General features: G+C 37.1%; 1 protein-coding gene across 1 annotated transcript; it reads right to left on the bottom strand.

Annotated features, from left to right (window-relative positions):
• Positions 1-198: 198 nt before the first annotated feature.
• Positions 199-10,536, bottom strand: eri2.L (ERI1 exoribonuclease family member 2 L homeolog; the record flags this gene model as incomplete). The annotated part of the gene is given in 10 exon segments (NM_001095570.1): positions 199-1,855; positions 2,038-2,126; positions 2,865-2,946; positions 3,584-3,684; positions 4,828-4,984; positions 6,314-6,441; positions 6,781-6,861; positions 7,753-7,823; positions 10,228-10,314; positions 10,501-10,536. Coding segments are annotated over 9 exon segments (2,073 nt in total). The 3' UTR covers positions 199-514.
• Between the last annotated feature and the right edge of the window lie 370 nt (positions 10,537-10,906).

Genomic DNA, 10,906 nt, shown 5'->3' with positions numbered 1-10,906 from the left:
CCATTGCTGCGGACAACCAAAGTGCACCAAGTGATATGGTTGGTTACTGAATTCCTACATGTAGTTGCTCCTAAAAAGATATCCGGCATATCTGTGTACTTCTCTCCTCCTTTGTTTACATGATTTACATGTATTTCACTAAAGGCTCTACCAGCTATACAAGACTGCAACATGTACATGCGATAAAACAAGCATGAGTATATTTGAAAAAAAGTTTATTAAATATTTTTTAGTAAAAAAAGTCATTATTTCATAGTCTGTTAAAAAGAGCAAATGTATTAAAATATTAAGAACATCCATGATCTCAACAAGATGGCATCTAGATTGAATTCGCATTTGCACATTGCAGGAGTATAGGATTAAAAATATACTACGTTCATGGTTTCTTCTAAAAGCTCCAATGTCTGAGCTTAAGGCGAGAGTCTAATAAAAATGTAAAGAAAAACATTACATTTATGTCAATGTTTCTGTGTTAAGGAATTCATTAAAAATGTAAGTTTTCTTGAATCCAAAATCATGTTCTCATAGAGGGTCTTAAGGAAACAAACGACCTGCGAGAGGCAGAGTTTGCTGCAGTGAAGCTTGTATTGGAGCTAAATGAAATTCCGCTTTTAGACAGTATGATTGTGGACTGAGCAGATTTCTCTTTGACAACGGTTTGTTCCCACTTAAAATAGTCACAGCCTTTTTTGTTTTCCTCATTTCTTTTCTTCACAGAGCAGGTGTAGAAGGCTTTGCCCTGGTTAGGGCCGGCGTTAGAAACAGTGAGCCTCTTTGCCCTCCGACCACAGTTACACATAGGGGCAGTGATTTTTCCAGTCTGAGCAGATTTGAAGGTGTTATTCACTGTAGCATTTAAAACAGTAGGAGGCACATTGTGAGGGCGGCTAGAGGTCACTGGCAGAGATCGGTTATTTGAAGAGCACTTATCTTCGTGTATAATAAAAGGCTGTTTTTTGGGGGGCGAGTAAAAGCTTACACTTGAAAGCTTCCTTTTTGGAAATGAAGGCAAAGATGTAGACATTTTGTTTAGCTGTGCAGATGTTGGCATCATATTAGTGGATCTTCTTGCCAACACACCAGGTACTTTAAATGTGGAACAACTAGACACATTTTGCTTTACATTAATATTATAAATTGTTGTATTACGGCTTTGATATGCTATAGAGTGTGGATGAAAACTACCATATTTCTGATTTCCTAGTCCATTGCAGTAAGCCATATTTGTTTCTGGCAATGTTACGTCAACCGATGTCTGTGCCATTAACAAATCCGATTGTTCAGTTGTTGGGACACTTGGCTCTTCCTGCGAGTCTTCAATAACTGCAGCATCTTCCCAATCAGCCAGCATAGATAAGCAGTCGGATGTAGAGCTGATATCCAAAGCAGAGATATCAGTAACTGAGGTAACAGTGGTTGACATAAGAACATGTCCTGAACCTAAAGAGGGGAGCTCAGCTGGTGTAGAAGTAAAGGCTCCAAGTGACACCCCAGTTTGCAGAGTGCCGAGTGAAGTTCTGTTGGTAAAGCAGCGTTTGGGACCATTACCAAGAGTTGTAGACAATCCATTTATTAAAGTCTGGGAAGGTAATGATTCTTGACCTTGGTGTCCATTTAGCATTGTAACAGCTTTGTCTCGACCAACAATTGGTTTACCGTTTATTTTTAGAGAACTAGGCTCTAGATCCTTCTGTAGGTTCATAACACTGACACAAGCAGCAGTCTTATCAAAAGATGGCTGGGGATTTTTCTCAGAATGCATCTCGGAGGTCTGGATGGTACCGACTTGAACAGAATTGGCATCCTGAGCTGGCAGCACTTGCTGGTGTCTTGTATAGGAAATCTTATGGTTCACCTAGGTTTCACAAATAAAATCTAGAATATTTCAGATGCTTCAGAGATGGCTGATAAAGGCAAGAAGGAGCCTTCATCGTAATGTTTTAACATGCTGCTTCATTTTGTATTGCTTCATGTATGGCTTTCTATATCTCCCCTTGCTAATGCAAGAAAAAAGGGAGACCTGATGAACCAACTAACCTTATCTAAAGATTTGGTTATTTTCATCACACATCCATCACAGATCATTCTCCAAGCCAACTTTGCAGTATTGCGGGAATCATCCAGACCTACAAGATAGTACAAGATAGGTCCTATAAAATGTACTTATAATAAACAAAACAGTTCAGCATTTTTAGGCAAATCACAATTTAAGTACATTTCAGTAATCTACTACTCCCTATAGGATAGGGATTAGATCCAATTGCAATTAATGTATTCTGAACATTTAAAATTACCATTAGTAGTACCAATAGTCTAAGACAAAAAGGGCATATTCTATTCTGGTATATTTCAGATGGGCCTAAGAAGAACCGTTAGCTGCCATCTTTGATCTCTAGGTCTGGCCACTGCTTTGAACAACGAAGTCTGACAATATAACCGTAATTGCCAGAGCTAAATCTTTTTATCAACAGATTTCCATGAACAGATCAGACCAGGAATATATCATGGAGAAGAACAACTCACTTGTATACAACACTTTCCTAAAAGGAACATCTAAGTATCTAATAATTTAAAATGCTTATTTTATATATCTTTCTAAACACTTCTAACACTGGAGCAAATTATTTTTAAAAACGTACATATAGGGGCTTGTTTATTAACACTGGAAACAAACATCGAAGAAGTTTCCCATAGCAACCAATCAGTAATTACATTTGAACAGAAATCTACAAGTTAGAACACAAAAGCAATGATCTGATTGGTTGCTATGGGCATCTTCAATGGTGATGTTTGTCTTCAGAGTTAATAATTATGCGCCTTAGTATCCTGCATGACATTTACAATGTTTCTCTATAAAGTCGTACCAGAATGCTCCCTTCCAGAAAATTCAATTCCCAAATCCTGCAAAGCCCCATTTAATCCTTTTGGTCTGCGATTGTAAAAGAGCTGAAAATAAGAATAAAAATAAAAACAGCTTATGCAAATACTTACAGGTGTTAATATAAATCAAATTTAGAAGCAACATGACCATTCTGTTGTCATTCATAAATAGCAATAGGGAAATGAATAAAAAAAAAAAATGCAACTTTGCAAAGTAAAATTACAAGACCAATGTCTGCAGGGTAAAGCCAAGTTGTCTAATTTGTGTGTTTAGATATTTGGGCCGATTGGTAGCACTTCTACTACACTCAAATTAGCTTTAGAATGCTCACACAATAGCCTTGTATTTTTAGAGACTTTAAATACTGCACACCCCTTCTCAAAATTTCTGAAAGCCTCTTCAAGAAAATTCTTGAAACACTGCTCTTAGATGGTCAGTCTTCCATGCAGAATCTTTTATAGAACTTCACGAGATACAAAGTAATATAATTTCCTGTATTCTGTCCCTCAGTAATTAAAGTCAAACTAGTAGCAGCAAGTGCCTTTGCCCAGTAATACTGGTTCCAAGAGATCTCATATTAGAAAGATATATTTTTGTTTTCAAAAAGGGCACGTGTGTTTTCAATATGGACAGATTTATGTAATATATTTTAAGGAGATCTGAAATATATAGAATATAAGATTATTTAGTTCTTTAGCTCACCTTGTATGTTGCTCTGAGATCAATCCATGAATTCAAAATGTCAGGTTTTTTCATTTGTTTCCGTCTACATTCATATAACAAACAGACTCCCAAATCCCAATCTGAAGGGGAAAAAAAAAGGGGGGGGGAATGCTCTGATTTTCTACAGCAGAAAAATATCATATGGAATTAAGGGGCAGTACACTCCCGTGTTCAATAAGGGCAATGACTAGGGCATGTACTGAACATACTTTTTACCTATTGCTTTAATCATGAAAAATCTACAGTTTTATGTTTTCTATTTCTTGACTTAAGGGCAGAGACACGCGCTGCGATTCGGGGAGATTCGTCGGCGGGATGGTACTCGGAGCGATTTGTTTTCTGAAGTCGTCCCCAAGTTGCCTCACAAGAAAACTTTGGGCAACTTCAGAAAATGAAGCGATCCAAGTGCCATCCCGCTAGCTATTTACATTCTAGCAGGCGGGAAGGCATTTCGGGGAGATTGGTCGCCCCGAAGAAGGAGATTTGTCGCCGGATGACTAATCTCTGTGAATCGCAGCGTGTCCCTCTGCTCTTAAATAGAAGGGAAACTGAAGATACTCATTCTTTATTCTTTGCAAAGTAGATAATTACATTAGCAGTATACAATCCCCTCCCTCTCTCCTTTGTTATGACTATTTTGTTAGCAGGAGTTTATTATGCAGAAGGTTTATCTGTGCACTGTTGATCTAATTTATAATGGGATGTCACCAATTCTGTGCCTGCAAAAGCACAAGACAATGAAGAGCATGTAAGTTAACAGCCAATACACTCCTGTGTAATTCCATGACAACTCTCAGGTGAAACCTGTAAACCCCTAGTTTTATGTGTTTTAGCGCGCACAAAACTTTGCAGTGACCATTTATTATGCTGTGTATGTGGGGAAAACACATCTGATTACACAGATTTTTTTCATTTTGCACTTGACCGATTTAGGAAATGAGGACCAGCATCCCACAAAAAAGTCAGTGGCCTTGATGAACAAAAAAATGTTTAATTTATTTAGAAATGAGAATTGATGCATAAGAAAACTAAATAGTAGCTTGCTGACCCACTCCCAAGATATGGTTACATAGTTAAATTGGGTTGAAAAAAGACAAAGTCCATCAAGTTCAACCCCTCCAAATGAAAACCCAGCATCCATACAAACACCCCTCCATACTTTCACACAAATTATATATACCCATACCTATACTTGGACATGGAAACCAAAGCTTTTTCCCTACCTGACCAAGTAACAAAGGCACACATCTTGTGTTCTGCTGAGGAATGAGTGGGCACAGCAGTAACAAAAGCAATGCCCTTTTCTTTTTGGAGCTTCTGAATCCAGCTGTTAAACTGTGACAAGCAGATCTTCAATGGGACCCCATCGTCAACTTGTTGCTGTTCAAACACATGATAAAGCCAGACATTAAACAGTGGATCAGGGCGACTTTAGTAGTTCTTGGGAAATATGAACACCAGATTAAGGGAGAAATAATGTTCTTGAGTTTTTAAAGTACTGACATTAAAGTGTATTTGTGAAGTTAGTTTTGCTACTATTTGGTAATAAAAAGCTGTTGTCGATATCAAAAAGCGAAACCTTTAGTCATCAACAAATCCTATGAAGTGAAATAAATGTTCCAATGGGAGTGTGTTTAATCCACATTATAAGATAAAATTGAGTCTACAGGAGACCGCCTTTCTGTAATTCGAAGCTTTCTGGATAACGGGTTTCCAGATAACTGATCCCATACCTGTTCGTTAGTTGATACATTTCTTATCTTTGGCCCTGCTGAGCAGAACCTTTGAGTTTCATTAAAGTGTGAAATCTTGAGTCATCAACAAATCCTATAAAGTGAAATAAATGTTCCAATGGGAGCATCCACATTATAGGATGAGAGAGAAAGTGTTAGTAAATAGGTTTACACCGAATCCACTATTTTGGATTCAACCCTAAATGCTTCGCAAAAGATTCGGCCGAATACCAAACGGAATCCTTAAAAGGTAGAATCCTGGATTCGGTGCACCCCTCGTTCGTAACATAACAAAAAAATAGTAAGCATTCGTTGATCCTTTATCCAGAAACCCGTTATCAGGAAAGCTCTGACTTATGGAAAGGCCATCTCCATAGACTCCATTTTATTAAAATAATTCACATTTTTAAAAATGATTAACTTTTTTCTCTGTAATAATAAAACAGAAGCTTGTACTTGATTCCAACTAAGATATAATTAATTCTTATTGGAAGCAAAACCCGCCTATTGGGTTAATTTTATGGTTTTCTAGTAGAAACCCCAGGTCCCAACATTCTGGATAACAGGTTTCATACCTGTACAGTATATCTGAATTACTCTGAGTAACGATTTAGGGCAGGACTACACAGCCGATTCAGCCAACGTTCCAACGTGCTGCGCAAAATCGCAGGCGTCAAGTCGGATAAGATGGAAACAAGGTAAGTAATGGCAGTGTCGGATTGTGTCGCATTGTTGATGCGACACGACAGTTGTGTCGCGTCAATGCTGCTACACGATGCGACAATTGAATTACTTACCTTATTTCCGTCGCATCCGACGTGACGCCTGTGATTTTGCGTAGCGGGTCGGATCGCGGCTAAATCGGCCATGTAATCCTGCCCTTATTCAATATCATATCCTGCCCTTAAGTCAATATCATATACCCAAAAGAGAAAAGCAAAACCAACAGCGATTAGGATATAATATATTGCTTTACCTGATTTATACCGGTGAGTTCTGTACAAAAGTCTGAGAGTATTGGGTGCTCTTGGGGCTGCACATACGTGTGGAATTCAGACTCTATCTCCCCATTTGACACATTTAACAAAACAGCTGGAAATTCAACTGCAAAATAAAATTAATATTTGGCGCTAGAAAAGCTACAAATGCAAGTAATAATATTCTAGATTTAGTTCTAAAGCACACCGAGTACAATGTACACACTATCCCAACTGAACAGATTTTAAATATGTTCTAATTTTGGGCCTGAAGGTAAATAGATCGGCCCATGTGGCCGAAAGTTACAATTAAAACTCTTGTACTAGTTTAAGAGAAGGTTGAGACTTACAATCCCATCCTTACTTGATATATTATTTGTATATCTGCAGCTACCAAACATGGAGTTGGCGTTTCCAAAATTATCTCCCAGTAATGTTAATGTTACAATAATAATTTACTACTTACTGATTTCTTGAGTGGAATGCTTGCCATCTTTCCAGCAAGTTGACTCAAAGTCGATGATGATTAGATATTCAAAAAATTGCCCTGCAAAAGACCAGGTGTTTAACACTTCAATACATTTTTTTTAATATTAAACTTTAAATAAAATTAAAAAAAATGTTAAAGGAAAACTATACCCCAAAAACAATGTACTGTAGGTCTCTATAAAAAGATACTGCATGAGCGGGAAAAAAAAAAAAAAAAAGGGGCATGTTTAACTTTAAATAATCTTATTGTTCGTTTTGTTTTGATTAGTTAATAAAAAATAAAAAAAAAAAGGGAATATCCGGCACCTATTCTTTTAGATGTAGTGGTGGCTATAGAGATGTGACCGCCGCCACTTCATCCTAAAACATCTTACAGCTCAACATGCTTTCAATACGCTTAAAGAATTGACAATATGCACTTTTTTGTATGAATCAACACTTTTTGGACAAATGTCTATATGCAAAAACAGCTCATATGTAAAACCCTGCTTCATGTAAACAAATCATTTTCATAATAATATACGTTTCTAGTAGTATGTGCCATTGTGTAATCATAAATAGAAAACCGACATTTTAAAAAAATAAGGGCCGCCCCCTGGGATCATACGATTCACGGTGCACACAAACACACCAACAAACCATACTTCTTGGGTCACATGAGCCAATTAACAGACAGAGTTGTGTATTTTGCTTCCACACTTCTTCCTGTTACAGTTAGAGTTGAAGTATTTCTGGTCAGGTGATCTTTGAGATCTTTGAGCACACAGACCATCACGAAATGGTGGTTCAAGGCAAGAGATGTAAGGACAATATTCACTTAAATATATAGACCAGTTTGAAAAGATTCTTTAATATGCCACTAAATATGATATAAACGATCTGTTGCTTAAGTATTCATTTTGGGGGTATAGTTTTCCTTTAAATTGTATTAAAAATAGATAAAACATACTAGCTTTGGGACGTGAGACATTGCTTGAAGTCTGAGACGTTTTGGAGCTTCTTCTTATCAAGCCAAGCTGTCTGTGCATAAAATACAAAATGTACACTTTAATCCAAAGTTTTTCTATTATTGTTCGTTTTTCTAAATTGATACAGGTATGGGACCAGTTATCCAGAATGCTTGGGAGCTGGGTTTTTTGGATCTTTCCGTAATTTGGATCTTCATACCTTTAGTCTACTAGAAAACCATGTAAACATGAAATAAACCCAATAGGCTGGTTTTGCTTCCAATGAGGATTAATTATATCTTAGTTGGGATCAAGTACAAGCTACTGTTTTATTATTACAGAGAAAAGGAAAATCATTTTTAAAAATTTGAAATGTATAGATTGCCTTTTTCTTCTGACTCTTTCCAGCTTTCAAATCTAAAAAAACAAATGCTCTGTAAGGCTACAAATGTATTGTTATTGCTACTTTTTATTACTCCTCTTTCTATTCAGGCCTCTCCTATTCATATTCCAGTCTCATTCAAATCAGTACATGGTTGCTAGCGTAACATGGACCCTAGCTACCAGATTGATAAAATTGCAAACTGGAGAGATGCTGAATTAAAAAAAAAAAAAAAAACCTTATCAAATATATCATACTAAAAGTTAACAAAAAGGTTAACAACCCTTCTAAAATGCAGCTGTTTTGATTGATAAATAGTTGCTGAGATTTTACTGATGCTTCTGAAAAATGTATCAACTAATGTAGCAAATTGTAACAATTAAAAATTCTCATATGGATTACTGAGCTGCCAGACAGAAATACTGAAAATTATGTTAACTTAAAGGGGTTGTTTACATTCCAAAACTTTCAGATAGTTCCCCAGAAATAAACAATTACTTTCTATTGTTTCTCTAACATTGAAGTGTAATTTTTCACTTCCTAAATCAGCTCTGGGAGGGGGGGTCGTCGACCCTGTAAAGTGCTCTAAATTGATACTTTTAGTTGATACATTTCTGATCTTTGTCCCTGCTGAGCAGAATCCCATTAAAGGGGAACTCCGGCTTCTGCACCAAAATTTCATAAAGAGGCCCACATAACACAGAAACCCGTATTATACCCATCACAGTTACCGGTTTCTTCAAAAAGTATAAACAAATGCCATTTTCTGGCATTTTCCAGCCGTTTAACAGTTCTTCTGTTTCTGCATCATTTAAAATCCCTGGCAGGGAAGGAGGGATTGTAAAATTGTAACAACTTCTCCACAGCTTACAGACAGCATGCAGGAACTACATTACCCACAATGCATTGCACTGGGATGTCCTGTTCCTTATTGAAATCATGTGTGCAGGGAATTGTGGGGTTTGGAGGATGCAGGCTGAGGATAGATGGCTGTTGATATAAAGTAACAGTAGTCAGTCAGCTCAGCAAAGTAGTCAGACAGATCAGCAGGAAAGCAGGGGGCTACGCTTGGGGACTGTTATAAACCAGTCATGAAAAGTCTGAATATTTTTTTAATTGCTGTATTTCACAAAGTTGCTTGAAATTATGTTTACTTTTCAAAAAGCTTAAGCTGCTTTTTTTTTTTTGGAGTTCCCCTTTAAAATTGTCATTAAAGTCAGCTTTTAGAATTGATACAATAGCGAATAGCTAATACTCCAGTGATGCTGCTGAGAAATGTATCAACTAAATGTTGCAAAATTGTAACCGTTCAGAATCTGCACCTGAATTACTGAGCTGGCAGACTGAAACACCAGAGACAGGGACATTCAACTTTAAATTCAGATTTTGGAAAAACAGTAAAAAATAAAAAATGTTAAGTGATTGGAAAAAAAAAGTCTTTATTTCTGGTAAACAGAAATGGCAGTGCCCACAACAATAAGCAAAACATTGGCTTGAAGGGGTGGTTCACCTTTTAGCATGTTATAGAGTCATTCGGAGGCTGCCCCCATGGCTACACAGCACCTCATTTATATAAACGGATCCTCATGATTTCTTTTTGCTAGATTTTGAATTATTTGCCTACTTCTTCTGACTCTTTCCAGCTTTCCAATGGGAGTCACTGACCCCTTCTAAAAATACAAATGCCCTGTAAAGCAACAAATGTATTGGTATTGCTACTTTTTATTACTGATCCTTCTATTCAGGCCTCTCCTATTTATATTCCAGTTGTTACTCAAATCAGTGCATGGTTGCTAGGGTAATTTGGACCCTAGTTACCAGATTGCTGAAACTACAAAGTGGAGAGCTGCTGAATAAAAAGCTAAATAACTCAATAACCACGAATAATAAAAAAAAATGAAAACTAATTGCAAATGGATAGAAGAATATCACTCTCTACATCATACTAACAGTTAATTTAAAGGTGAACAACCCCTTCCATAGAACAAAGAGTGCACAGTGTTCTAGATACAGAGGAACACTGGGCAAAATACACTTTAACATCGAGTTTACTTAAAAAAAAAATCAGACATTTCAGTATTTATGAATAACTCACTTTGCTAGTTGTTTAGTTGCCATTTCAGACGTTCAGCAGCAGCACAAGTTGATCTGAGGCGGAACTGAATGGTGGTTTCAAAAAAATCTTAATTAAGACAGAAATAAAAAAAAGTATTTGATTTATATGCAAATAAACTCAGAATTGCATTGTAAAATCGTGATATAATCGATTGTGTCGGGGAATGGTGATTGCAAGAGTGTACAGGAGGAGAACGAATACAGACAGTGATGTATCAATACTGCAGAATATACACGTGTAAACAATACGCACCATAAAGCAATTTCCAGTCCCGGGTGTCCCGACCCGCCTGCAACCCCATTAGCGATGTTTGTGCGACTGAATTTACTCATTTGAATTTCCCCCTTCCTCCTCTACCCAGTGCGAAACGTCACTTCCGGAACAGAAGAACCTAGTAGGGATGATGGTCGAGCCTGACCGAGAGGCCGGCTGAACTACATTATTAGGGATAGTAATCGAATACCGATGGAATCTACAGGTGTGCTGCTGAGATAAATAATTCCCCTTGGGGCACGTGTGTTGCTGGATATAATGCTGGAGCTTATTTTATCTTATGTATTTCTCTGGGAGCTGCATACTTTTGTATCTTGTAGTGTACCAGGACTACGGAACGCATTTTAGGACATCTGATCATTCAGGAGTAAAGTTAGAGAAGAAG

The sequence above is a fragment of the Xenopus laevis genome, chromosome 9_10L (assembly GCF_017654675.1).
Source record: "Xenopus laevis strain J_2021 chromosome 9_10L, Xenopus_laevis_v10.1, whole genome shotgun sequence".
In the NCBI taxonomy this organism is placed as follows: domain Eukaryota; kingdom Metazoa; phylum Chordata; class Amphibia; order Anura; family Pipidae; genus Xenopus; species Xenopus laevis.
Note: the sequence above shows the minus strand (reverse complement) of the source record. Positions and strands in the feature narration are given on the sequence as shown.